General features: G+C 27.1%; 4 protein-coding genes across 9 annotated transcripts in view; 2 read left to right on the plus strand and 2 right to left on the minus strand.

Moving 5' to 3' along the window:
- Positions 1 to 26,061, plus strand: part of LOC126835664 (phosphatidate phosphatase LPIN3) — a 207,466-nt gene that overhangs the window by 162,808 nt on the left and 18,597 nt on the right. The window lies entirely within an intron of this gene.
- LOC126835663 (guanine nucleotide exchange factor DBS-like) lies at positions 1,118 to 11,994 on the minus strand. Its single transcript, XM_050568391.1, has 19 exons — positions 11,645 to 11,994; positions 11,323 to 11,403; positions 11,000 to 11,114; positions 10,837 to 10,927; positions 8,787 to 9,017; positions 7,751 to 8,025; positions 7,097 to 7,217; positions 6,881 to 6,994; positions 6,361 to 6,555; positions 5,906 to 6,244; positions 5,704 to 5,832; positions 4,614 to 4,799; positions 4,355 to 4,546; positions 4,168 to 4,293; positions 3,860 to 4,057; positions 3,570 to 3,784; positions 3,347 to 3,500; positions 2,611 to 2,737; positions 1,118 to 2,512 (listed from the first exon to the last, which is right to left on the minus strand). The coding sequence occupies exons 2-19, from the start codon at positions 11,396 to 11,398 to the stop codon at positions 2,403 to 2,405; spliced, it is 2,994 nt and encodes a 997-aa protein (XP_050424348.1). The 5' UTR covers positions 11,399 to 11,403; positions 11,645 to 11,994; the 3' UTR covers positions 1,118 to 2,402.
- LOC126835672 (ras-related GTP-binding protein C) lies at positions 12,388 to 18,699 on the plus strand. Of its 5 annotated transcripts, XM_050568411.1 has the most exons (9): positions 12,745 to 12,997; positions 13,347 to 13,490; positions 13,685 to 13,836; positions 13,900 to 14,128; positions 14,198 to 14,375; positions 15,947 to 16,086; positions 16,501 to 16,643; positions 16,879 to 17,036; positions 18,348 to 18,699. In XM_050568411.1, exons 2-9 carry the CDS (start codon positions 13,425 to 13,427, stop codon positions 18,458 to 18,460), a joined length of 1,179 nt encoding a protein of 392 aa, XP_050424368.1. In that variant the 5' UTR covers positions 12,745 to 12,997; positions 13,347 to 13,424; the 3' UTR covers positions 18,461 to 18,699. The 5 variants fall into 5 exon arrangements, with proteins under 5 accessions (XP_050424371.1, XP_050424368.1, XP_050424369.1 ...); XM_050568414.1 differs by lacking the exons at positions 12,745 to 12,997; positions 13,347 to 13,490 and adding an exon at positions 12,388 to 12,670 and having other exon boundaries at positions 18,348 to 18,693; XM_050568412.1 differs by lacking the exon at positions 13,347 to 13,490 and having other exon boundaries at positions 12,813 to 12,997; positions 18,348 to 18,694.
- Positions 19,017 to 25,130, minus strand: LOC126835683 (uncharacterized). 2 transcript variants are annotated; one of them, XM_050568428.1, is made up of 4 exons: positions 25,040 to 25,130; positions 22,207 to 22,365; positions 21,263 to 21,501; positions 19,017 to 19,349 (listed from the first exon to the last, which is right to left on the minus strand). In XM_050568428.1, exons 2-4 carry the CDS (start codon positions 22,343 to 22,345, stop codon positions 19,110 to 19,112), a joined length of 618 nt encoding a protein of 205 aa, XP_050424385.1. In that variant the 5' UTR covers positions 22,346 to 22,365; positions 25,040 to 25,130; the 3' UTR covers positions 19,017 to 19,109. The 2 variants fall into 2 exon arrangements, with proteins under 2 accessions (XP_050424385.1, XP_050424384.1); XM_050568427.1 differs by lacking the exon at positions 25,040 to 25,130 and having other exon boundaries at positions 19,022 to 19,349; positions 22,207 to 22,561.

Consider the following 26,061-nt stretch of genomic DNA (forward strand, 5'->3'; position numbering starts at 1 on the left):
TTGGAACAAGAATTAAAATATATTAATTTTATACTTATTAACGGCCAAGATCAGTGATCACAGGTACTAACAGGTAAAATTGTTTTTAGCCAGGGCGGTTACCTATTCATTTTCAAACTAAAAATATTGTTACATATCCGTTTCATAGACTTGAATTATAAAATCTAGTATCTACTATCAATTCGAAAGAATTAAAGAAATGTATAATAATGCTGAAGGTAGAATTATGCCGGATTTCGAAACTGTATTTACTATTGTCTATTTAGTGACCAAGTTTTAATTATTTAGAAAATCAACTCAAAATGGAGATAAAGGTTCTTTCTAGCATTTTTTGGATTCTTAGTAAATACTAAATATAACCTATAGGCCTCTCAATGATGCTATGATAGTCAAATATAAAATTAACCATTAGTAAATAATCCTCATTATTGTGAAAACAAACAACAGTTTTCCCTTAAAAATAAGATTATGTAAAAAATTTTCTACTCAATTAAAAAGTTGTAAAATCCTCTTAAAGTTTTTCAGCCGAGTCTGCAACCACGAAAGCGCATTTTCATATCTCTTTGAAGTACCGAATAAATTTAGAGTGGTAGAATTATAGATAATGAAATAGTATATTAACAAGCTGGTATCTAAGGTGGCTAGTAAACATATCAAGTTTCTGGCTTATATTTTAGTGATTTCATAATATATGGCCTTAAACAATTTATAGGAAATACAACATATCTCCCGACCCCTATCTCCTACCCCCTGTAACGCTTTTGTACCGAACGCTTTTTTCGGTTATGTGCCAGAGCTAAGACATGAAAATGTCAAAATTTGCCCTTTACTATTTTTGCCTTAGGCCCGCCGCACACTAAAAGAGCAAAAAAAGGCTGCTTTAGTCATATAATGTATATTAGATTTATAAATATACAGTTTTGCTCTTGGTGTGCAGTGGACCTTAATCAACATTTTAATGATAAGTTCACTACTATGATATTTGTATATAATAAGTAACTTTCAAAAAAAAATTGCCAAATATTTTTAAATTGTTTGTTTGTCCTTTATATAATTTACATATTTCCTTTTTTTATATACTTTTTTCTCAACAGTTAAATAAAATTGAATTACAGTATTTTGATTAATTGAGTCACAATTATAATTCAAAATTGTAAAATCACAAGGCGTATATAATAGCAATAGTAATAATAACTAAAATAATAATAAATACAAAACATGAGTAATAATAAATAAATAATACTAACAATTAAGTGAGTTACAAAAACTAAAAAAGTACACAATTAACATAAAACTACATTCGAGGGACCAGCCAAATAATAAATAAGACTAGTAACAATTAACAATTAGAAGAACGATGGATTGTATATGATTGTACACAACAATAAATATGAGTATACTAAACTTATTAAAATTTGAAAATCAAATCTTAAATAACAGTTGTAAATATTATGAGGTTATTTTATGAAATCTTTAATCATTAAAATTATAAATTCTGTTTAAAATTAAGTGCAAAATCAGTAAGAGTATGTTTAAACAGTTATACGAGGTATGAATTATTTATGACTAGACAAGTATTGACTTCAAAAACTCGTACTTAAAAAAATAAAACTAGTTACAACTTTTAAGTAAATAAGATATAAATAGCATCTTGAACATATTTTTAAAAATAAATTACACCAACTTAGGTTCTAAAAACCCAATTAATTTTAAACAAAACAGTTTTTTCCAATAATAAAATAGGTACATAAATCTATGTAAAGTATTAAACATTCCTAATAATAATTGTTTTACACATATTAAAAATATTTAGTCTAAGAGTTACGCATGGATTCAGGAGGAACTAACACGAGATATCGCCCAAGAGCTGATGGCAACAATAAATGCTATTAATTTATACAAACAATAGAAGTATGTACGGTATATTATAGAATACAAATTAAATTAGAAAATCATTTTATAATCATTTTTAAGTGTTCAATAAAGTATTAAAAATATATATCACTTTTATTATTATACTCTAAAAATATGTACTTTGCATATTTTAGAAAAAATATTATGAATATACTAAACAATTAAAAGCATTGAAATAATAAAACTCAATTATCACTATGTTAATAAACCAACAGCTCTCAAACATTTTCTGATTATAAAAAAAAAAAAAGCTAATAATATTGTGTATTGAGTTTGTAAACTTGTTTGCTACTATAATAATAATAATAATAATCAACTAATATATATAGAACCGTAATATCTAATGCGTGTTATATATAGTAGGAGTTTAATAAAATAAATTAAATCAAATTAGACTGTATATATATAGTAATAATAATAATTAAAAAAAAATTAAATACTTAATATCACAAATATATACACACCATTTCTTAAATGATAAACTTATTTTAATCAGTTGATGTTGATCCATGACTACAAAGTGATTGGGAACTATGTGATGATTTACGACCACTGATTTCTAAGTGAGCTGCTGGAACCCAACCTTCAGTTTTCGAGCCTAAATTTTTAAAACAATTTTCAAATTTATTGTTAATATTCCTAATATTTAAATAAAATTAAAAAACAAAGTTTATACCAATAAATAAATTTCCTTACCATGAACTTTGACATACCACCAACTACTTGAACCAGCCTTTAATAAGTCGACTTTATCCCCTCTCTTCAGAGTGGCGTCTGTTGGCCGAAGAGCATTGTAGTCAGCTAGTGATATATAACTATCAGCCTATAAATAATATAAATACTTAATAAAAAATCATTCCAATAAAATTGTACTATAGTTATATAAATAATAAAAAATAAAATTATATATTAGTTTACAATAAGCCATAATAGATTAAAGAAGTCAATTTTATTATTTCTGCCCCTTTCACTAAAATAATCAAGTTGAAATGTATAAAAGAGAAAGCATTGCCGAAATTCGTATATGCAGAGAGTGTTTTTATGGTTAAAAGTTTTAAATACTAATATGAAGGGCACAGGGGAAAAACAGTAGTAGTCACATTATGAAAATTTTTTTTTCAATTTATGCCAATAATTTATTTTATTTATGTCAATAGATTGTTTAAATAAATACATTTATTATTAGAGTAGCATTTAATATGATTTTTTTTGTTCTTATGTAAGAAGTAGAGGAATTCACGAACTTTGTTTTTGCTATACTCTAAAATTTTCATAATGTGACTACTACCGTTTTCCCCTGTGCCCTTCAATTGTTAAAAGATTTTTAAAAATGTATAAGAAATTACTCAATTGTAACAGAAAAGTAAAAACAAATAAAGTTGTAATAAATTTAATTTCGGAAATCTTTAGTTACCTACTTTATTTAACTTACTTTTTGTTTTATTGTTTCATCAAGAGACTCATCATCTGTATAACTATAATCAGAAGAATCATCATCAGTCGTTTCATGATGACTAAGTGGACGTCTTCCACGGGTGGAATTTGAATCACTTTGGTTATCCAAGGAATGAGTGTGTCTTAAATTCCTAACATAACAACACAATCAACCGTCAAACAATATATTTTAATTTGTTTTCTAATGTTGATTTACTTACACGTGCTTCCCAAAAGCATGTATGTATTGCTTGATTTTTTCACCTTTTAATTCAGCTAGCTGCTCGAGTAACACACGCTTAATTTCAGATACCCATTGTTGTTTTTGCTGTACATTCGATGCTTGAATCGTATAAACTTCCAGACGACCTTCTAACCATACTTCAAATTTGGTCATATCTCCTTTGACAGTTTCAGTCAAACCAATTTTTCCCATCTAAATAAAATCAAAGAACGATGTACAGAAATACATTATATTAGTACTTTTACTTTACAAGAAAATAAAACTTACTCGTAAAAATTTCTTAAAATGGTACATAGGTTTATTATCTTTTGAAGATTTTTTGCACAGCAACAACCCTTGCTGATATAAAAAAATTTGACGCCTCATTGGCTTGAGTCGAAGCTCCTTCAGCAAATCTTTTTTATTTTCAACCCATACAGCAAACGATCCTTGCAAAAGTAACCCACCAAGGTCATTCCAATCGCCCTGGTATTCACAAAACCATCAGTTAAAACCATTGTTTTTACTTTCGATAAATGTTTAAGCTAATAGTTCAATCCACAAATGTTTTAGCACATTCATAAATGTTAACTCACTTGGAAGCCAGTTATTCCAATTTGATGCATATTATCATTGACATTGTTTAGAACAAGTAACATACAGTCAAGAGCTTTTTGTAATTTATTAATACAATTTTGATTTTTTTCATTGTGCAACAGCTCCTAAAATATAATATAACATATTATGATCCAATAATAATTTTATTGAATTTGCTACACATACTTTAAGCAGAAGTTGATACTTGGTAATTCTTTGCATCGGCAATAATAAATAAGCACCGAGCGGTAAACGATGTCCAAGCTTCTTTTGACATGCTTTAAAGAACTCGTTGTCTTCTCCAATAGTTTCTCTTATTTCTTCTGATCTCGTAAGATTTACACAGTAGTAAGTATAAAGTTGCAGAAGTTTTTCTCTCTAAAAAAAAAAATTAACCTTTTGTCAGTTCTACAGTCCAAAGTAGAAATATTATAAATTTTACTACATTGTCCGTAAAACAAACTGCCACTGTTTCAGTATCTGAAGAATTACTTTCTAAAGCTGGCAAAAAAAATTGACTATGAAAACTATAAATGCTCTCAAGATTTCCAAATAAAACTTCACTTTTCCCCTTTAGACCAGTGGGTATCAATGTTTTCATATCTGGTAATTCCATTTGATCTTTGTATCCCTAAATTAAACGCAATAATATAAATGTCATTTATATTAAATTATCAATATTTAAAGTTAATAATATACATAGTTCACATGAGTAAGAAATACGACAACCGAAAATGAAGCAACAAATACATTGTTCATATTTAAGGGAGGAAGATGGTGTGAAAAAAACATTATTTTTATTGCTTAGAAAGTTAGTTTATCATCTGAAGAATGTACTATAAGTATTCCATTATATTATATAAATGATATATTATAAATGGTTCCAATGGCACCATGCTACGCGCAGGTGTATTATAGGACTGCGTGAGTAAACACTTTCCCCTATAGTCTCTTGGCCAAATATACTTATTGTTTTGATATTTTGACATTAAATGGCAGCATTACCGAAGTGATTTGATATTTTGACTCTAGAGAGAGGACAACATTATTTGTCGAAAAAAAATCATAAAAATTGGTATAAAGATGCAAAAAAAATTGTTAGGTAATCTACCAACAGCGAGTGCCGCAAACTTTAAACGCATTTTTCTCAAAAAAGAAATATTCAGCACATTGTACATGAACGTGTTTTAACAAAAAATTAAAATTGATAGAATTTTTATTTTAAATAAATATAGCAACCTGTACGCTGTACAGCACAAAACCAATAAGTCAGATTCAAACAGCTGTAACGCCGCCATTTTTAATTTTTATAATATGAAATTTTTTATAAAATACTTTGAACTGACAATTTCATAATGTAATTTATTTCATTTTAATAAATCTTACCGTTTCTCCAAAAGAAATTCTGGAAAAAACTACTATTTACACAACCCTCTCCCCTTAAGAGGTTTGCATCTAAAATTGGGTTGCCAAAAAAGTATATCTTTATGTATACTTAATATATGATTCAATGTTATAAAAACATTAATACACACCCTAAGTATGCTACCCAACTCTGTGGTATATTGTCGTTCAGTATACAATAGCTCATCGAGAACGTGTTTAGTTTTAGAAGCGTTGTTTTCATATACTTTCGTATTGCATTCATCTATATTGTTAGATACCTAAAATAATCATACATAATAATTAGCTTAATTTAAGTAGAAAATAAAAACCAACAAATTATTTAAGCTTTACCTTTGAAAGATTAGATAAATGAATTGGAATAGCAGGTTCTGGATTTACTGATTGTACAGGTCTTGGTTTATTTATCAAACGCTTAAGACTCGCTAAGCGTTTATCGCACATGGTGGTTACGTCGTCTAGTCTTTGTAATACTTGTGTAACAATTGGTTTAGTTTCAGGTGTAATGGTATCTTCAAATAAAGAATAGAACTCCCTAGGGCTTTCTACTTTAAGGTGGTGAGCACTATTCATGAACTCTTCCAATTCAGCTAGAGCTTGCTCAGCACTTGTACACTTGTCAGCTGGTTCCGAGCCTAATAATTTCACACCTTTTGCACACCACTCACTGGCCTGTGAATAAAAAACAGTAACTAAAGGCTTGTGTATCATGCCCCAATAGGTAGACTTTTTTAACAACATAATATGTCCTACTGTTCGGTGAAAATAATTGTATACACATTAAATACCTTTTGAATTCGAGCTTGTAGCTCACAACTTTTATTTAAAGTCTGTAAACGTTTTTCTAAACGATCATTTAATGTTTGTGTGAGTCTTTGTACTTCATCGCACTTAGGTTGGACACTTTCTAAGACAATAAAACGTTTTGATGCTAATAACTGCCCACCACAATGTAATAGCTCTTCGCTCATTTTCATTTTTTCCTATAAATACATACATCAGTTTGTAAAGTTAACATATATTAATAATTGAGCAGTCAAGAGCAAAAGTGATGTAAGCCACGTTTTCACACAATCTGAAATAACAGTACCAGAAGATTACTCTACCTTCAATCTATTGCCTGCAAAAGTAGTGTGAATCCTACTTTGCTTGTTTCCTGTTAGATGGCAGGAGACTTTTTGGGTTCTCATAAAAAAATATACAGCATTTCTGCATTAACCTTCCGTTTCTCAACTTTATATTTATGTGACTTATAACACCTATGCTTTCAACAGCTCAATTATAGCTAACTTCTTAAAGTTTACTTACAAGGCTTGACTTCTGGAATGCAACTAGTTCTTCAAGTAATAACTCGACCCGTTCAACTGAATCACCAACATCAGTCATTTCAGATAACATTTTCAAATGAAAATTCAATGAACTCTGGAAATGAGAAAATTAAATTAATGCGAAATCTGTTTGTAAAGAATAAAAATTATATATGTGTAAATGTATCATATAATTTAAAAATTTTTAGAAATATACCTGAACTAGGTTAAAATTCTCTTCAAATGCTCTTAAGGAGTGACATTGTTTGAGTCGCCCAGAATACTGTTCCCAAAAACTATCAAATACTCTTTCGGTCTCTTCCATTTGAACCAATAATCTAATTTTAAAAATATAAACATTTTTTTTTAAATGAACACAATATAGGTAAGATTAGTTTAAAAAAACTTGGCAGTGACAAATCTATGGGAAATTATATAACATCTAGAATAAGTTTCACATTTTCGAAATAATAACTTTTATAAAGACCCTACTCTACACTCTAAATTGTATGTAATCATCTATTTAAAACAAAAATTTAGTAAGAATACAATGTCATTAATATAACAAACAAAATAACTATGAATTATATATTATAATATAAATACATAATTATACAATGATATATTACTCCAACTTTGCACAACTATGCTTATTTAAAAAATAATAAAAATGAAAAACTGTTAAAACTTAAATGAAAAAGGGTTAAACTATTCTCCCCTACACATAGCTATCCAAAGATATGTTACCCAAGATGTATTTATTTGTATGAATAACTTTGCAACAAACAATAACTACCAATTCTCAAAAATAATGTATATTTTATTTTAGAACTAAATTTAAACGCAAGTATTAATTTTTAAAAATCTTCACCTTTCAAGAGCCGCAACATTTGTAACAGTTGAAGGTATGGTGCCATGATAAGTATCGGTGTCTAGTTTAAAGTCATTTAATAAAGTTTCGCCTTTTCTTACAGCTTCAGCAAAGTAATCTTTCAACCTTCCAAATTCTACGGCGTGTCGACATAATAATTCAGCCACGTGTTCTTTTGTGCCAGGCAAATCAATGGCATCGTTTGTTAATCTTTCTGTAAACTCATTGAGCATTGAAGACACTTCATTGGTTTCAACAGAAAAATTCTCAAGTGCCTTAATTCATAAAAAAAAAAATATACATATATAATATATAATAGGGAGTAGTGAAAAAAAATTTGTTTTTAAGTTTATATCAAGAAAATTTAAAACAAAATTGAGTTGAGCTAAAAAGAATTTTTGAGAAAGTTAAAAAAACATTTTTTGAAGGAATCGGAACAATGTCAATGGGAAGTTCCGAAACAATATTTTAGTATTACTTATAAAAGAATTAATACAAAATAACTATTACTACAAAACAATGTATAGCCTTAATTAAATGTTCCAAAACGATGTTAAAGAACGTATTGTTCAACAAAGGTCAGAATGGAATAATCCAGAACAACTTCCTACTCCGATGCTTGGTTAATACAAATATGACCGAAAAGTACAGCAGAAAAAAAAGGAATCGGTTTTAAATGATACCATATGAAACCATATGTGATTTTTTTAATTTGGTCAAAACTAAAAAAGTTATTGCATTTTTTTAAAAAAAACATTCTTTCTTGGACACCCCATACTTACTAGTTATAGAACAGTTAAAATTATTATAATATAGAATTATTAAAAATAAAAATACACATTTTTTTGTTTTTTAATAATTGACATAAACAATTGAATCTGTGATTATAGAAATGTTTCTGGTTACATTTCTACAATATATTATAACTCATATCACCCCTGCAATCCTAGATTCAATTAATTAAAAATTTAAATAAATGATTATTACAACTTTTTCCTATTATATAATTCTTTAATAAAATCATTAATGTTATTACCATTCTTTGTTGGATCCAATATTGATGAAAATAGGGTAATGTACCACCGAGCTCTACAGTAAGCTCAGTTAAATCTATATAATCATGTAGCTCTTCAATGTCACTACATATAACTACTTTAAATTTAAAATCTTCCTTGAAAAACTTATTACTGACTTCTGAAATAGCTTTTTGAAAAAAACCATTAGGCCTTATCACATAAACAGTATGAATAAGACCCGGAAAAAATTCCTGTAAAAACAAAAACTTGTGTTATTTGATTTAGCATTAAATTATTACAATAATTATACATACTCATCTTGAAACCTAAGAAAATACAAGAACAAAAACTATTAAGTATTTCGATAAAATTTAAAAACTCATGAGTAATTTCTTAAAATTTAAATGAGTGTTATATTAATAAAAGTATCACAGTTGTGAATATAGTGGGGGAATAATACCAACCTACACATGTGCTAAAAATACTTATATATCACAAATATTGTACTAATATATTATGTTTTTATACTATACAAAGTTATCTGCTAAATATCTAAACAAATGAGTTTTTATTTTTAAAAATTAAATTTTTTATCATGACTATCATTCAAATAAATATTTGTTAATAGTTATGATTATATTAACACCAAAGTTTATATATTTATAATAATATTACTATTTCAGAACTTATTATGTATAATAGTTTAGAAATAGGTGTAAACCACATTTTGTAGTAAATGAAAAACTGTCCAAGTTGTAATGACTGTATGGTCAAATTGAAAAAAAACGCTTTTTTATGTACGTTTTATAATTAATCAAATATTTTTACCATTATTCTGTCCAAATTTGTAAAGTATCAAACGTAAGTTCTTAGTAATTATTTTTAAACTGTAACTGAAATTTAAGTTATTCTACATTAATCCAGGTCTTCTGATAAAATATATTTAACATGAATTAAAAAATCACTGTTTAATCATATTTAAAAATAATTAAACTTTACATGTGGGATGCAGAATTAAAACTATTTAAAAAATGAAGAATTTATTTTCTTTACATTTAAGAAGATGTCATATTTATTAAGGCGTTTGATATAGACAACTGTTTTCAAAATCTTAATTTAAAGATTACACTGTGATGTTTTATTAGTTCAATAATTAGGACTCTTTTAGGGTAGTTTATTTATTTTATGGACTACACAGCATCCTTGAAAGCGAATTAAAATTTTTTTTTTTTTTTTTATCTAAACATAGCTACTTCTCTATTATTAGCTAAATAATAATCTTAGAAAACATTTTTTGACATGAAACTTTAAAAAATGAGAACTTCATCTAGGTTCTTTCGTCGGCTTTTTTGATATTATTAACCCAACATTCACAATTTATATTTTGATTCTGACATTTCTTTACTTTTTTAAATGCTTGTATTTAAGGTAAAATTTAAGTTGCCTAAAAATACTGATGAGAGAACCTAGTTTAAGCTCTCCTTTCATTTCCAGTACCAACTTCTTTTTTTCTAGGAACATTTGCTTTGACCTACACTCTTTGTCATAAACTTGTTATTACGATTATTTTTAAAGGTTATGACATACTGTTAATGCCTGTATTTTCCAATATGGTTTTAATATGGTCGATGAGGTTGAAATTACAGAGCTGGTTACTAGCTCAACGCTCATTAAAATTATTAATGCTTAGAGAGGGATGTTGACTTTTACTCTAAGTATTTACCACTTTATGGAATAAAACTCACTACTAATAATAGAATTTCAAACTATCAACTGCACATTTACTCACTAAAGATTTATCCTGTGCGTCCACAATGTATGGCAATCACAAAATGTGATATTATTAAATGAATTTCTTAAATTCATTATCTAGACTCTCTAACAGCTATGGTAATTAATTAATTAGTTACACAAAATTAATTTGTTCATACATATGCATCAATGCATTAACATGTACAGGAGAATAGCATAAAGAATCTTGTAATTTTGAATTATACAATTATTTAACTTTTTACTAAACATATAATTTAAACAAAGAGTTTTAATAATAAATTTAATATATTTACTTACTGCTAATCGTTGAAGAACGCATCGAACTGAACTCCACTTATCATTGCGTCTGTCAACGACAACCACAAAACCTAGATCAACCTCTTGTAAACTATAAAAATATAAAATAAATTACTTACAATAATAATTTAGAATTCATCTTAATTGATATTATAATACATACGATGGCACCGAGGTAATGTATGATATAAGTTTTTCATAATCTTCTTCTGATAGCTCAAAAAAATGATTAGTGTCTGGAAATGTTAAGATAGAATAGCCTTCTTTAACTTTTCCTCCTAAAAAATTATACATTTTACATAAACTCAATTTAGTTTTTTAAGAATAGCTTAAAAAGTATTATTTTAAAATAACAAGCTACTAGCTCTTGTCTTATTTATATAAAGAATTATGGATTAGGATAGGTTAAAAAAACAATATTTTATCAAAAAAGTTATATTTAATTATACATATTGAACTAAAAGCTGTCATCTAAATAATACTAACCAGAAATCACAATATTCTGTTGAGCTAACAAATCCAGAACATTGGTTATTGACGGTTTTGGTTCATGAGACGACATTATACCTAAAATAAATATATATACATATTATATTATTTATTATACCTATTTAAATATCATAATTTTTTATACAACTAGTTAACTATTTAGTTTAAAACAATTTTCACAAAATATTGGCAAACAATTGAATCATTTATCGGCAAAAGATAACATTAAAATTTAAATAAAAAATTGTAAGTTGAACAACAATTTCATATATAATTCGATTAATTAAAGATAATAAACAAATGTATTCAATATACTTACATAAGGATACTTCAATGTGGTTTTTGGAAATAATGCGTTTGGACTTTGGTCATACTACATGGTCACACTATTAAATTTCCAACTCGTTAATTAGAAGCTACGTAAAAAGTAATTAAGTACCAATTATCACAAGTACTTCGCACAGAAATTGTATAATAATTTAAAGTTTCAATTTTGGTTTATATTGCATTCATCTAACATAGTTTAGTGTTTACTGTTTATACCGCATAGAAAATACAAGTTCGGTTAATCCGCGACATTAAAGTTATAACGAAAACTGACTACTGAGTCCTGACTATTGTCTATGACTGCACTCTGCAGTCTAAATGTAAACTATAAAAGTATATAATATTATTATAGTTGATACTATTGATAACTGAATACTGCGTATTGTATAAATATGTATAATGTATTTACTATTTAGTACTATCCTCGGTTACCTACTACGGTTATCAATATTCTATAACCGTGGTATATACCATTTACTACGTCTAGCCTCATACTGATTACGATAAACTATTAGAAGAGTCTAGAATAGTATTCATGCTATTGAGTAATGAGTATTGAAGATAATTACTATGCTGGTGCCATAGATATATATACTAATAGTATCTATTAATACTGCTATAGTGTCATGGCATAATGATAATATTGTGTAAGGCTTATAAAGGGTATAAAACCCGGGACTAATATAAAATCCAATCCGTAGAATTACTAAACCAGAAGCACAGAAGTCAGAACAGTAGTCTATTCTGTGACTATACTGTTTTATGTTGCCGTTGTATGTTACAAGCAGTATTTGAATCTTAGGATATCTACCTAAACGTGTGCATTTCATTACGATAAATCTCAAAACTGAAATTACATCCATTATTCTTATTTTTTTTTATAGTGAATCATCGGCATTCGGCTCATTTTTTGTTTACATCCCAAGAGAACAAAGTGTTTTCGTATAATCTGTGCGTTAGCGGCTATCTGCTATATGGTCTTTATCATGTTTATTAATTTTATGATTACAGCAACTAGGTAATTATGTAATATGATAACAGGAAAATACACTCAATAAAAAAATATTTATTAATGTTAATATTTAATCAAAGTTTAAGCCTAATTTTAACAATTATCATTTCCATTATTGTTGTTGAATTAAAGAAATTAATATTGGTGAATAAATGACTCCAGTGAACATTAATAGTTATTTCTATTGGAAGTGACATGAATTATGTATTTTTAAATTGTATGGTATATTCTAAATGTATATTTGAATATTTAAATTAAAGTTGTTTCATTATATTTCTGATTAATTAATAATTTGTATATAATTTTAAAAAGACTTACAAACAAAATATAATGGTATGTATTACAAAATATATATGATTTCACAAAAAAAAGAGATTTAGGTCTGAAAATTAGACCGAAAGGTAAATCTAAAATGAAACTATAACATGTTTATCTTTTATTAAGAAAACCCCTAAAAAAAGCGGAATATTACACTTCGACCATAATCAATTTCCTGATTGCTATGTGTGAGTGAATCAACAATCCAAAGTTTGAAAATATTTTTTATTATATTGTTAATTACGATATATGGATAATTATGGCAATAAATTATTATAGACTGATGATCATATCTACACTTATACTAAAAATACATTTTTAAGTTTTAACACTTTAAACACTGCTCTGTATTTCGTTTGTGTAGGTCGCTGCGCCCCTCCTATTTTTGGTCTGATGCGTTTACGTGTCGACTACATTGAATATTTGATCGCACAACTAGAACATGCCATACAAAAATGTATATGAATTGGACGCGTATAATATGCATCAGTGGTCCGTTTCAAAAAAAGTCTGTTGACGCGTATACGCATGTTTTATCATTTTCAGTTGTAATAATTCATATAGACCTGTGACTTTCAACTGTAATATGCCAAGTCCCCACTGTACTAGCTTTTTTTTTCACTTATTTTATGTATACCTATCTATTATATTTTTACATTTTAAAAATTATAAATACTGTTTTGTGTTTAAAAATTGTATTAGTCATTTAATCAAGTTGAAGATGAGACATATAGTCCAGAATTTGACATCGGTTCTCTACCAAAACATTATGATTATAACCCATTTGTATCTGATGAAGATGTAGAATCAGATAAAGAAGACTTACCTCGTCTTATTCTTATGGGACTAAGAGGGTAAAAATTTTAATATTTTAATACTATTATACACAATTTTCTCATAATTAATTTATTTTTTAGAAGTGGAAAAACATCAATACAAAAAGTTGTTTTTCAAAAAATGTCCCCTAATGAGACTTTATTTGTGGGTAGCAATAATTCTGTGCTTAAAGATGACATCAATAATTCAGCTTTTGTAAATTTTCAAATATGTGACTTTCCTGGTCATTTCGACTTCACTGATCCTGAATATGATGCAGAAACCGTATTTACTGGATGTGAAGCTCTTATTTTTGTTATTGATGCTCAGGTAAATTATAAAGAATCATGTTGAACTATGAACTGTTTTTGTTTAACAAAAAATAATTTATTTCAATAGGACGCTATAGCTAGTGCTTTGAATCGTTTGCATTCTGTTGTCACAAAAGCACACAAAGTGAACAATAATATAAAATTTGAAGTTTTTATTCATAAAGTTGATGGACTTACTGAAGATACTAAAATGGAAACTCAAAGAGAAATCCACCAACGAGCTAACGATGACTTAGTAGACTCTGGTAATTTAAAAGCTTTTTTAAAAATATCTTTAAATATAATTGAAACTTATGACTTGAAACTAATAAGTAATCATAATACTAATTGTTTTTATTTTTAAATCTATAATAATAAATAAGTTAGAATTATAGCTAGAAGTTTTAATAAATGGGTTTGTAAAAATTGTATTCACTTAGAAATCTTTGTGATAATAATAACATCATAATGTTCAAAAAAGGAAAAACCCAACTTATTTGTTTTTCAGCAAATTTTGTTTAGCTTTGGTGCGGAGCTGAGAAGGTATTGTTTTTACAATGATGTGTTTTTATTTTTGTGTCTGGACCCACGATATCTCATAAACCGCTGAACCGATTTATTTGTATAGCAACTCAGAAATCATACCTGAAATACTTCATTAGGCCAAAAATGTATAAAAGTCACCCCTTCCCCATCAAAATCGAGAAAAACACCCAAAAAATTTGCAAATTTCTCAACTTAAAATTACGATGCTCTATAACTTTTTTAAAAATAGTCGAAAAAGTTCTACATTTATATGAATTGTTCTGCAAACATGGTACTATTGATAAACATTAACAAAACAAAAAAATATCATAAACCCTTTCCCCTAAAAGGAATAGAACTTTTTTCTTTATTTCACTTTTTCAAGCAAAGTTTTAAAGATTTAGATCTGAAAATTAGACCGAAGGTAGATCTTAAATGGAACATTAGCATATACAATATTCTCAAAAATCTGCAGTCAAATTTTTTTTTTATTAAGGAAAAACCCCAAAAATAGGGTAAATTTATACTTTGGCCGTAGTCAGTTTCTAGGTTGCTATGTGTGAATGAATCAACAGTCAACAGGTAATGAAAATGTTTTCATTATATTGTTAAATACGGTATATGGGTAACTATGACAGTACATTTTTATAGACAGACGATTAAATTTTAATTACATTATTGCTGGTCCCACGATATCTTCAAAACCGCTAAAACTGGGTTGAACATACTAATATATTTATTTTAATAAATAATTATAAAAAATTTGAAATTCAAAAGAAATTTTAATATATTTATATACATTTTATGCTATATGTTATAGTTCCATTCTATATCTACCGTCAGTCTAATTTTCAGACCTAAATCCCTAAAACTTTGCTTGAAATATTAAATAAAGAAAAAATGTCTATCCCTTCTAAGATAAAGAATTTATGATTTTTTTTTTATTTATCAATGTTTATAGGTAGTATTGTGTCTATAGAATATTTCAATAATTTCAATAAAAATATCTGCAGATAATTTATTACAATATAGTTATAAAAAAATTCTAACTACCGAATGAAAACAAAAATTTTATTATTATTAAAATATAATTATATTATATAATGTTAGAAGTTTTATTTAAAAATATTAAAAACATCATCCTCAATAAAAAAAATTGTTTACACAAATCTGCGTATTTCAGCAACTTTATTACTATCTTCAGCGCTAACAGCAGACTTTTACTTAAATGATTTCTGATATTATCTTTTTATTTATTAATATTTATAAATAAAGTTCATATTACACTAAAGTGTTTATTTTTAATTTGCAGGGGATGATCAAAAAATTTATATCAGTTTCCACTTGACATCTATTTACGACCATAGTATATTTGAAGCATTTAGTAGAGTTGTTCAAAAAATGATTCCTCAATACGCAACACTTGAACATTTTCTTAATATTATTATACAGGTAATTAAGTATAATTTTATTAACTTTTAAATAATCCAACATATTAAAATTTTAGAGGTTAGAATACATTTAAATGTAATACATCTGTGAATAGTATAAAAAAAACAATAAAACTTTCATACGACTTGAATAAAACTTATAAATAGTTTATGTACAATTTAAAATGCTTGGTTTTTTATAAACTTGGAAAGATTTAAGCACATAATTCCCAATTTTAAATTAATACTACTTAACTTGTAGCCATAAATAAGTTCGTTGTAATATTCTAAATTTAATTTGTAAGAATTACTCAAGTTCGTGATAATGTATCACTGTTATGAGGCTAGACAAAATAAAATATTTATTGTACATAATTTATGCAGAATGTTTCGCATCAAAGCTTTATTAATTTAAATCTGCATATATTTTTTTCAGACTTCAGGAATTGAAAAAGCATTCTTGTTTGATGTAAAAACTAAGATATATGTTGCTACTGATTCATCACCTGTTGATATGCAAAGCTATGAACTTTGTTGTGATATGATTGATGTAGTTATAGATTTATCCAATATTTATGGGTGATTATAGTTATTATGAATTGTCTTTACTCAAATAAGTAATTTTTAGATAAACAGAGTATGTGGTAAGATTAAATATGCACTTTAGTTATAAATCTTGAGATATCATCTACAAGTACCTACTCATTAACATCCAAATTTAGTTAAACAGTAAACTTGTTTTTTATAAAGTGATTTATACTTTACCTATTTTACTTTAGAATGTTGTTTTTAATTTTTGTATTTTTAATTTTAGTTTAGGAGAAACTCCTAAATCAATGACAGATCCTTCATTTGACAATCAAAGTTCTAGTCTTATCAAACTCAATAACGGTACAATTTTGTATTTACGAGAAGTTTGTAGTTTTTTGGCATTAGTTTGTATTTTGAGAGAAGATAATTTTGAAAAACAAAGTAAGTATATACTATATTATATATCTGATTTATTAAACAAAATTGAATTTTATTATAATTTAAAATATGTATTATGTTTGAACTATACAATTTTGAATAAAATTGTTAAAATTATGCTATAATGGTGTGACTACTGTTAATTAGATCAAAAATACAAATTATTAAATACTTAAGTGTATAATAAATAATTCATGCCGATTGCCCTACAAGAAACACTAGGAAACTTACCTCATAATGTAGCAAAAACAATCAATTTTTTTTTAACTATACAACTGTACGACAAAATGTAAACAATATTATTTATATATACTATAGTTCTAACTAAACCATTTAAAAAAGAAAATTGTAAATTTATGGCTAATGACCTCTGAAGTCGAAGCCCATATTATAATTAAAAAATAAATAAATAATTCAGAGTTTAATTTATAATTATTTTGGATATGTTGAACAAAACTCTCAACTTATGATTGATATTTTAAAAACAATTCATAACTACTCTTCTTCAAAAATATGTACATAAATCTGTATAACAAAATGAAATAGTTATCACTTAAATTTACTTTTTCTATTGACAATATTGTCAACTAAAGGCCAATAAAAGTTTGAGTGTGAGTAATTTATTGTTAGATTCAATTAAAATGTTTAGTAGAAGAGTGTAAATATGAGACCTTGTGTCATGCTTTCTTCTAATTGTTTTGCGCCACTAATTTTTAGGATGGAATATTAATTTTATTAAATCACAAGTACTAGAATATATCAATTTATATTTTTTTCTGTAATGCAATTTGTTAATGCTTTATTATATGTCATATAATGATTACAATACTCATAAATTTGATATATATATATAGAATAGTTGATACAAAATTACTATAGCAACAATTCTCAAGCTGTGCGGTGCTCTTTTTATAAGAGGTGCGAGCACTTAACAGAGTAGGCCCAAAGTAAATAGCAACAGCTTGAATGAAAAAAGTTTTGGAACCGCTGCTATACAGTATTTATGGGAAGCACAAATACATTTTCCTATTTTTATGGTAGCTTAAATGAAAAAAGTTTGAGAACCGCTGTACCATTGGTACCATTGTAAATAAAAAAACTGGTAAATTGCTCAGTTTTACCCATGTACCCGAATTTTTCAATTTCATAATACCCAGTTAACAAAACCATAATTCCAAACAATTACACTTCCATTTTCTAAACCACAATACTAACATCATGACCAAATTTAATTCATAAAATATACAATATTAGAGTTGTATTAAATTAAGCATTGTTATAATTTTAGCGAGTTAAAAGTATATTTGTTTCCAGGAATCATAGACTATAATTTCATGATTTTACGAAAAGCCATACATAGTTTATTTGAATTAAAAGCTAAGGAAAAAGAAAATGTGCTAAGCAATAAACCACCATCTCTGAAATAGTAACACCAGTTTATAGTTAAGTATACATTAAAATATTATTAGTTTTTGTATTATATATTTGTAATGTTGTTTAAATAAAATTTACTACTAAAGAAGTATTGTAACCAAATTATTCTTGAATACCTGTTAATTAATATAAAAGATTGTTATATATCTAACCTAAGGTCGAGAATTAACTTGCAATAAAATTTTACATTTTAATCTTAAAATAGTTATTCTAAACAATTAAATTTTCTTTCACATATTTTCATTAAAAAAGAAATCTATTGTACTAACCTACAGCCAGTATTCACGCCTATTTTATTAAAAAAAACTTATATTTTCTTTTCCAAAACGGTTTAAAATAAATTGTATTCATTATGTATATGTTAAATAATATTTTGTCAGTTTATAGAATAAATTGTTGTTATCCCGATCCTTGTTTGTTGTAACTATTGATAGTTATTTCATATTACTTTAAAATAAAATGTATTTTTAGTAATATTATATAATCAGTTTAAGTGTTATTATGTATTACTTTTAAGTATATAGTATATAGGTATTAAAATAAATTAATTTCACGTCATATAATATCAAACAATTCAATTTATGCTAAAATCACATAACCACAAAAAACTTTTTTTATAATTTAACAATAGCCTATACAAATTTAAATATCATTAATTCTCTTAGAATCTCTGAAGATAACATAAGAAATTGTAAAGCAAAATACATACACACAAAATCGTTTTGCTACAAAACTTGCTAATTTAAAGCTTTTAGATACTTGTTGAGCGACTTCTTGAGAAATTCCTAAAAGTAACAATCCAAAAACGTAGAAGTTATCATGGTCTTCTTTAAAATTGAGTAATTCAGGGATAATACTGATTGTAAATGGCAATACAGCTGACTAGAACAAAATAAAATACAATTATTGTTGTAACAAAAAAATAAATACATATCTAAAAATATATAAAAAAAAGTTTAATCAAGAAAATATAATACACTATTAGTTTTTTTAATGAAGATTTACAATTGGTTTTCTTAGTAAAAAAATTAAAAATCGTAGTTGTGCAGTGTAAAAATTACATAAAATGACCTATACATTTTTAGTAAAATTTGTGACAATTTCATGTAAAATTAATTTTTATCGTCAATAATTTGCCCTTGCAGTAGAACAATTAAATTAAATTAGAAAAATTGTAGTTATTTTAAATGGAAAACTTCTCGTTTCAGCTAATGGTAAGGATAAGATAAGTAATATTATATTATAAATATTTAATATCTTAATTCATAAGTTTTTAGTGGTCAGCATCGAAGGGGAAGTGGTTTAGATTGAGAGTGAAAAAGAGTCTACGAAAACTAAAATCTGAGTATCCACACTAGTCACTACAAGTGGATACATAGGGACATGGATGTGCTATGTCCAAGTAAATTTAAGTACACCCACATTTCTCTTTCTCTCTCTCTCTCTCTCTCTCTCTCTCTTACATTTTACGTCCGTTTTTCTCGCCGATCGGGGCTTAGACGGTTAAGATTTGTCATTTTTAAATTTACAGCTGGCTGCCGACCTAACGTTACCAAACAAGTTGGCCCCAGAGAGAGGTGCAGGTGGCCATTTTTTCCACCAGACAGTTGACCGCCCAGAGGAATAATCAGCCAGTGGCCGAGTTTCGAAACCGGCGACCGTTCGTTGATAGACTTGATACACTGCCGCCTTATCTCACTCCGCCACGCGCCTGCGCCTACATTTATAATTTTTAAAAAAAATTTTGTTTGGAATCCAAAATTTATTTTTTATTTACAGTAAAGACTATATTAATATACAATTAAATAATTTTTTTCAAAATCATATTAAGATAAATATATTATTAATAATAATTCCTAAATATTAATGTTGTTAAAAAAAAAAACATGAGTAGCACACTATTCAGCGATAAGACAACATTTCATGACATTTTGGTTTGCCTCTTTTTGCTCCCGAGGGCTGAGCACAGTATTAATTTTTAATACTACCTAAGTACTGTATTTTACTGATATAATTTTTTTTAATAAATAATTAATTAAGCTCAATCTCTACTATTATTTTCAAATTAATATGAATTTGAATAATAAGATGTTAATTAAATGTATAAATATTAAAAATTATTTCACCTAGCTTGCTGACATACTGGCCAACTCACAAAAATCGTCATCCAGACACAATTGATTTCTTTATTACAAATATACCAATCGCTTTAACTTAGATGTAACGAACTTAAACTACCCAGCCTCGGACCACACACCTATTCTTCTACACGTTGAAGCTCAACCCTACAACAAACCAAAAAGACCAACTCTCACCCCAGGACGTACAAATTGGACTAAGTTCAGAGAAAATCTGTTAAACAGCTGTACTTTGAATATCAAACTTAAATCCCCACCTGACATAGACCGTGAGCTTAATCTTCTCACAAATAAAATCAAAAATGCACAAAAGACAGTGCTCACTCTCTCCGTCGCTCAGATAACTCTTTGGCCACTTAAAGAAAAAGCGGATCTATTAGCTGAAGTTCTATCAAACGTCTTTAAACCTCATTCTATTTCACCCTCTATTCAACAACTTGAAACTGTCTTAAGTTTTCGTTGCCTATGTCTCTACCTGCCAAACCTACATCGCCTGCTGAAGTACTTAACATAATCAAAAAACTGCATAATAACAAATCACCAGGACATGAAATAATATTTTAATACATATTTGTAATAATACATTATTTCTTAAAAAAATTAATGGGTTAAGTTAAACAAATAAATAACTATTATTTATTGAAATAAAGGACTTACATTTCCAAATATAAATCCTAGGTCATAGTAAAGTAGTGCTAAAACGATCTGAGACAATACCATATTTAATGCTGAACTTTTTGAAAAATTGATTTCATAATATTTATAAGCTGTGAAGTATGACTCGGATTTGGAATTAGTTAACTTATAATTGAATACTTTTTCTTCAATGTTTTTATTACTTTCATGAATTTGATTACACTCAGTAATTGAAGTTTCGGGCAACCATAAAATACTCTCTGAAAAGAATTATTATCAAATTAAATTTATTAATTAGAACCAAAGAGAAATTTAAGATCTAAAACGGGAAAACTTTAAAAAAAAATGTTGTAAATAAATTTATTTATTTTTATTAAGTTTTAGTTTGGAAGTTGTACCAAAAGCAGAAAAATTAAGAGAATATAATGAGATGATTACCTAAACAAATTTATGGAAAATAAAGTGGTAAGAAATATCAACGCAACGAGATAACAAATTTGTTAAAAACCATCTTATGATGGCAGCGTTGGGGCTTCAAAGTCTGTAAGTCTATATTATGATGATAATACCAAGTAACAAAGTGGTTAACACGTTGTATTTAATGATTAGCAGTTGATAACTGATAATTAGTGTGTAATTGTAAAGCTAGCTCAAAAAACAACCTTAGGGTGAAATTTTTGAATTTAAGTTTTTTGTTTCATAATGGAACATTGAACCCGACATAGGCGCAAATACGAGGGGGCTAGGGTGGGTTCAACCCAAATTCAATCGTTAACATGTAGTATTAAAACTAACAGGGAATCTTTAGTATTCATTAAATACATTGTGTACAAAATGTGATATTTTGTACTGATAAAAACAAAATTTATTAGAATTATTTAAAGAACTAATATTACACATTATTGGTTACAATGTCGTAGAAAATTTTAAATATGCTTACAAGAAAGTAACATTATGGTTTTTACCTTGTTCTTTATCAATTGGATCAATCAGACTATTAAATGAATTTTCAGATGTACTTAAATCAGTTATTTTCTTTAGCCTTGTTTCCGAATTTTCTAAAATTCGCCGTCTTCTTGCTTCTTGTCTATCTTTAGTATTCATTATAGATGTTAATTGTTTAGCTAAATAGATACGGTGCCCAATACTATTAAATAATACGTAAAATACACGAACTAAGATAAACAAATATATTTATAAATAAACAAACATCTTACACCTTAGTTCGTAATAAAATATTAAATGGACCAAAGATTATAATTAATTAATTAATTAAATTGGGTAAGCCTGTGAGCGAGTGTCATAGAATGATTGTGAAGATAGCACCACAACAGCCAGCACCCTACCATGAATTGATAAGGCGATTACCGGTAAAATATCAACTGAGTTGCCTATCCAGTAAAAAATAAGGAAAACCACCAATGAACAACCTATGCTGAAAAATCTTAAATATTTTATGTTAATTATTATTAAAAAAAAAAATGTTAATGTATTTAATAAATACAAAATAAATAAATAACAGTCATAAACATAACATATCATGTATCCTTTATGTATAATCGCTAAGCTTTAATACAAGCTTGTTTAGGTATGTTTAAGAGCATATGAACTTGGCCATTAAACTTGTAAATTATCAAAACCTGTTGACAAACTTGGCTTTTATGAGCAATTTAAGTACTAAAATATAGTGCATACATAAAAAAATGACAATTTCAGCTGTAACGCTCTTAAAACGCATACGGTTTGATACGTGGCGCTATGGAAATTATCATATTTTTTCACACAAAAGGAAATATTAGGTTAACTTATGTGTAAAACCAAACTATTTTTTAAGCATATAGGATGACGTTTACCAAATAAAACTTATTTATGCTGTTTCATTTGGTAAACCATTGATATACAACAATAAGATTTTTCTTAGTTTAATAATCGAAATTAAAAATGTTTTCCATTGTCGTATACAATAAAATACATAACTTTGTAAAAGTTACATTCTTTGACATTAATGTTGCATTGCAGATGTATTATTTGTGAATCACAAAAATTAGGTTATGCCTCGTGCAATAAAATTGTATCTGACTATTATACTACAAATAAGTACCAATATTAGGTAGTATGTTTTACAAATGTAGCGAGACTATATTGCATACGTGTTAGATGGTAGACAGGAAAATGAAAACAAAGAATAAGTGTAGTGGTGGCGAGAATTCTTAGGAGTATGAGTGGTGTGGTGACTGGAGAAGATAGAATAAAAAACGAATACTTAAAAAATAGCATAGGGGTGACTACGATGGGTATCAGATAAAATGAGAGAATATAGACTGAGATGGTTTATTTATGTTATGAGAAGAGAGGAATTTAAAGCAGTAAGAATGGTAATTTTTTAAAACAACAATATTTTTTAACTGTATGGTAGTTCTTCAAAAACTACACAAGTTTTAATTAATAATTTGAACAATATCCAAGTAAACAAAATATTATTTATGATTTCATTAATTTAAATTAGTAGACCAAATAAAATAAAAATGTTTACACTTATGTATGAATTATTTAAAAACGACAAATTTAAAAGGCTAAACGAAGACTGCGCCAAAATGACCCTTTTTCTATAAGCTGATATGAAAACTGGGGCAAACATTTTTTAAACATTATACAAACTACGATAAAAATTATACGATACATTCTACAAACTGCGACATTTTATTTTATATATCTACTATATGATATACCATACTTATAAGTTATATACAATAATACATACTGATACGATAACATATACTCGTATAGGTACAGAAATCATAATATATAGATGCTATACAGGATGTTCAAGTTGACACATAAATAAAAATTAGAAGTGCAGAAGAAGGTGTAATACAACAACGAAGTAAAATAACAACTTAAACATACAAATTTATTAACGAAAAGTAACAAAAAAAAAGAAGATAAACAGATTTCAAGATACGAATTTTTGAAAAAAGTACGTTTTAAGAATAAATAACAAAATATTAAATAAATTAGATTAAATGTAAACAATGATTGAAGTATTATATCAATTTTTAATTTTCTTAGACATTATGATCCTATTAGACGTACAATAATTTTTAATGTTCGTTAAATAATAATATTTTTCAATTTCATACATAAAATTGTTTTTTAATTTTAATTTTTACACCTTTACTCCTATGGACAATGTGCACATCATTGACCTATAATAATACATGTTACAATATAGCATTCGTCTCGGTATTCGGTTTGTATATATTATATAGTAGGTAAATAAAATAAATTGTCGCAGTTTGTATGTTTAAATTGTTTTAGCCGCAGTTTACATATCAGCTTATAGAAAAAGGGTCATTTTGGTGCAGTTTACCATCTCCCAAAATGAAGACACATGGCAACAAACATTTCCAAAAAGTATAACACTACACGACAACGCCCGTATACTAACGCCCGTGTATACTAACTAGGACAGCTAGTAGGTCTATGGTATGTATAGGCATTGATTAAATACATATTAATCAATGGTATAGGTAATAGCACGATATAGATAAAATATCTTCTGTACATCGTGGGTAGTAGTAGTAGTTACTCTGAGGATTGGCCCATCAAAATCAGTGTAACCGTCTGAAGGGAACTTGTTTTTAAACGTGCACGCGGGCTTTCACATTTGTTAAATAATTGAGTTAACAAAATTGTTTTTTCATGACTTTACCATAAATGTTATAATAATAAACATGATAATAGTAATAATGATACAATAATATTATTATTACAACTATAGTTAATTTTATAACTTACGCACTGTTTTGTACAATACAGAGTGTTCCGGTACCGAACCATACTAATATATGGGTTAACATCAGTGAGGTATACAAATAAGCCCCTCGTTGTCCATTATTGATTATCTCAAAAATTGAAGACTTAACCTTCAAAGTCCAAAAATAATAAATGAAAGGTTATTTTCGTAACCGGTGCAAAATCCTCACCTTAAAAGAGGGGTCGCATCATTTTCAGCCCCTATCGACTCCTTAAGGCCACACGAACAATCCAAGTGGTAAGGCAACTAAGAGCAACGAAATGACACATGGTAAATAATAATTAATAAACCACATAGTCATGTATACAGCACAAGTATTAAATCGCATTGCTTTAATTGGTGTGGAACCAGAATTTATGTTAGTTAGCTAGTATAATTAGTTGCTGTCAATGCTTAAAGAAAAAACTGTTTAACTGTGTCGTTGTGAATAAACATACCACCTTTTAGTAAAAAGCTGTTGCTTGGAAAACAAACTAATTTTAACAATAAATATGCAACTTAAAATATTATTTTTTCTAGGTTCAAAAAAAAAAAAATACATTGCCAAAAGTAAGCATCATTTTATTTCTGTGCCAAAATTGTAAGAATCCTCAATTTATTTCAGAACTATAGTGTCTAATGTTTATTTTTAGACTGCATGAATTTCAATACCTTTTTATTGGAGGTAGAAAGAATATAATTTTTCAACAACTTTTCCAGCGCGTCCAAGCCCTCCAATTCCCAAAAAATTATTATATAAGTATAAAAATGTATAGTTTATACATTTTACATTTATAAAATTTAGGTGATTTACTAGTAATTTGATTTCGTAGAAACGTCCCTAAAAACCCAAAATAAATTTACTTTCTGTTCCGCCTGTAGTCATAATTCATGATACTACAGCGTCTATGATTTAGTAGGCGGTGTAAGTGAGTTGCGAGCCAATCCCTAAATCAACTACGAGTACTATTCGAGGCCATATAATATTTACCACTTTATATTAGCATATTAGCATTACCCAGGA

This window comes from Adelges cooleyi, unplaced genomic scaffold, assembly GCF_023614345.1.
Source record: "Adelges cooleyi isolate 19-005CV unplaced genomic scaffold, UGA_ACOO_1.1 ACOO_flye_CR_arks_rails_tigmint_CR_PRNA_23, whole genome shotgun sequence".
Taxonomy (NCBI): Eukaryota; Metazoa; Arthropoda; class Insecta; order Hemiptera; family Adelgidae; genus Adelges; species Adelges cooleyi.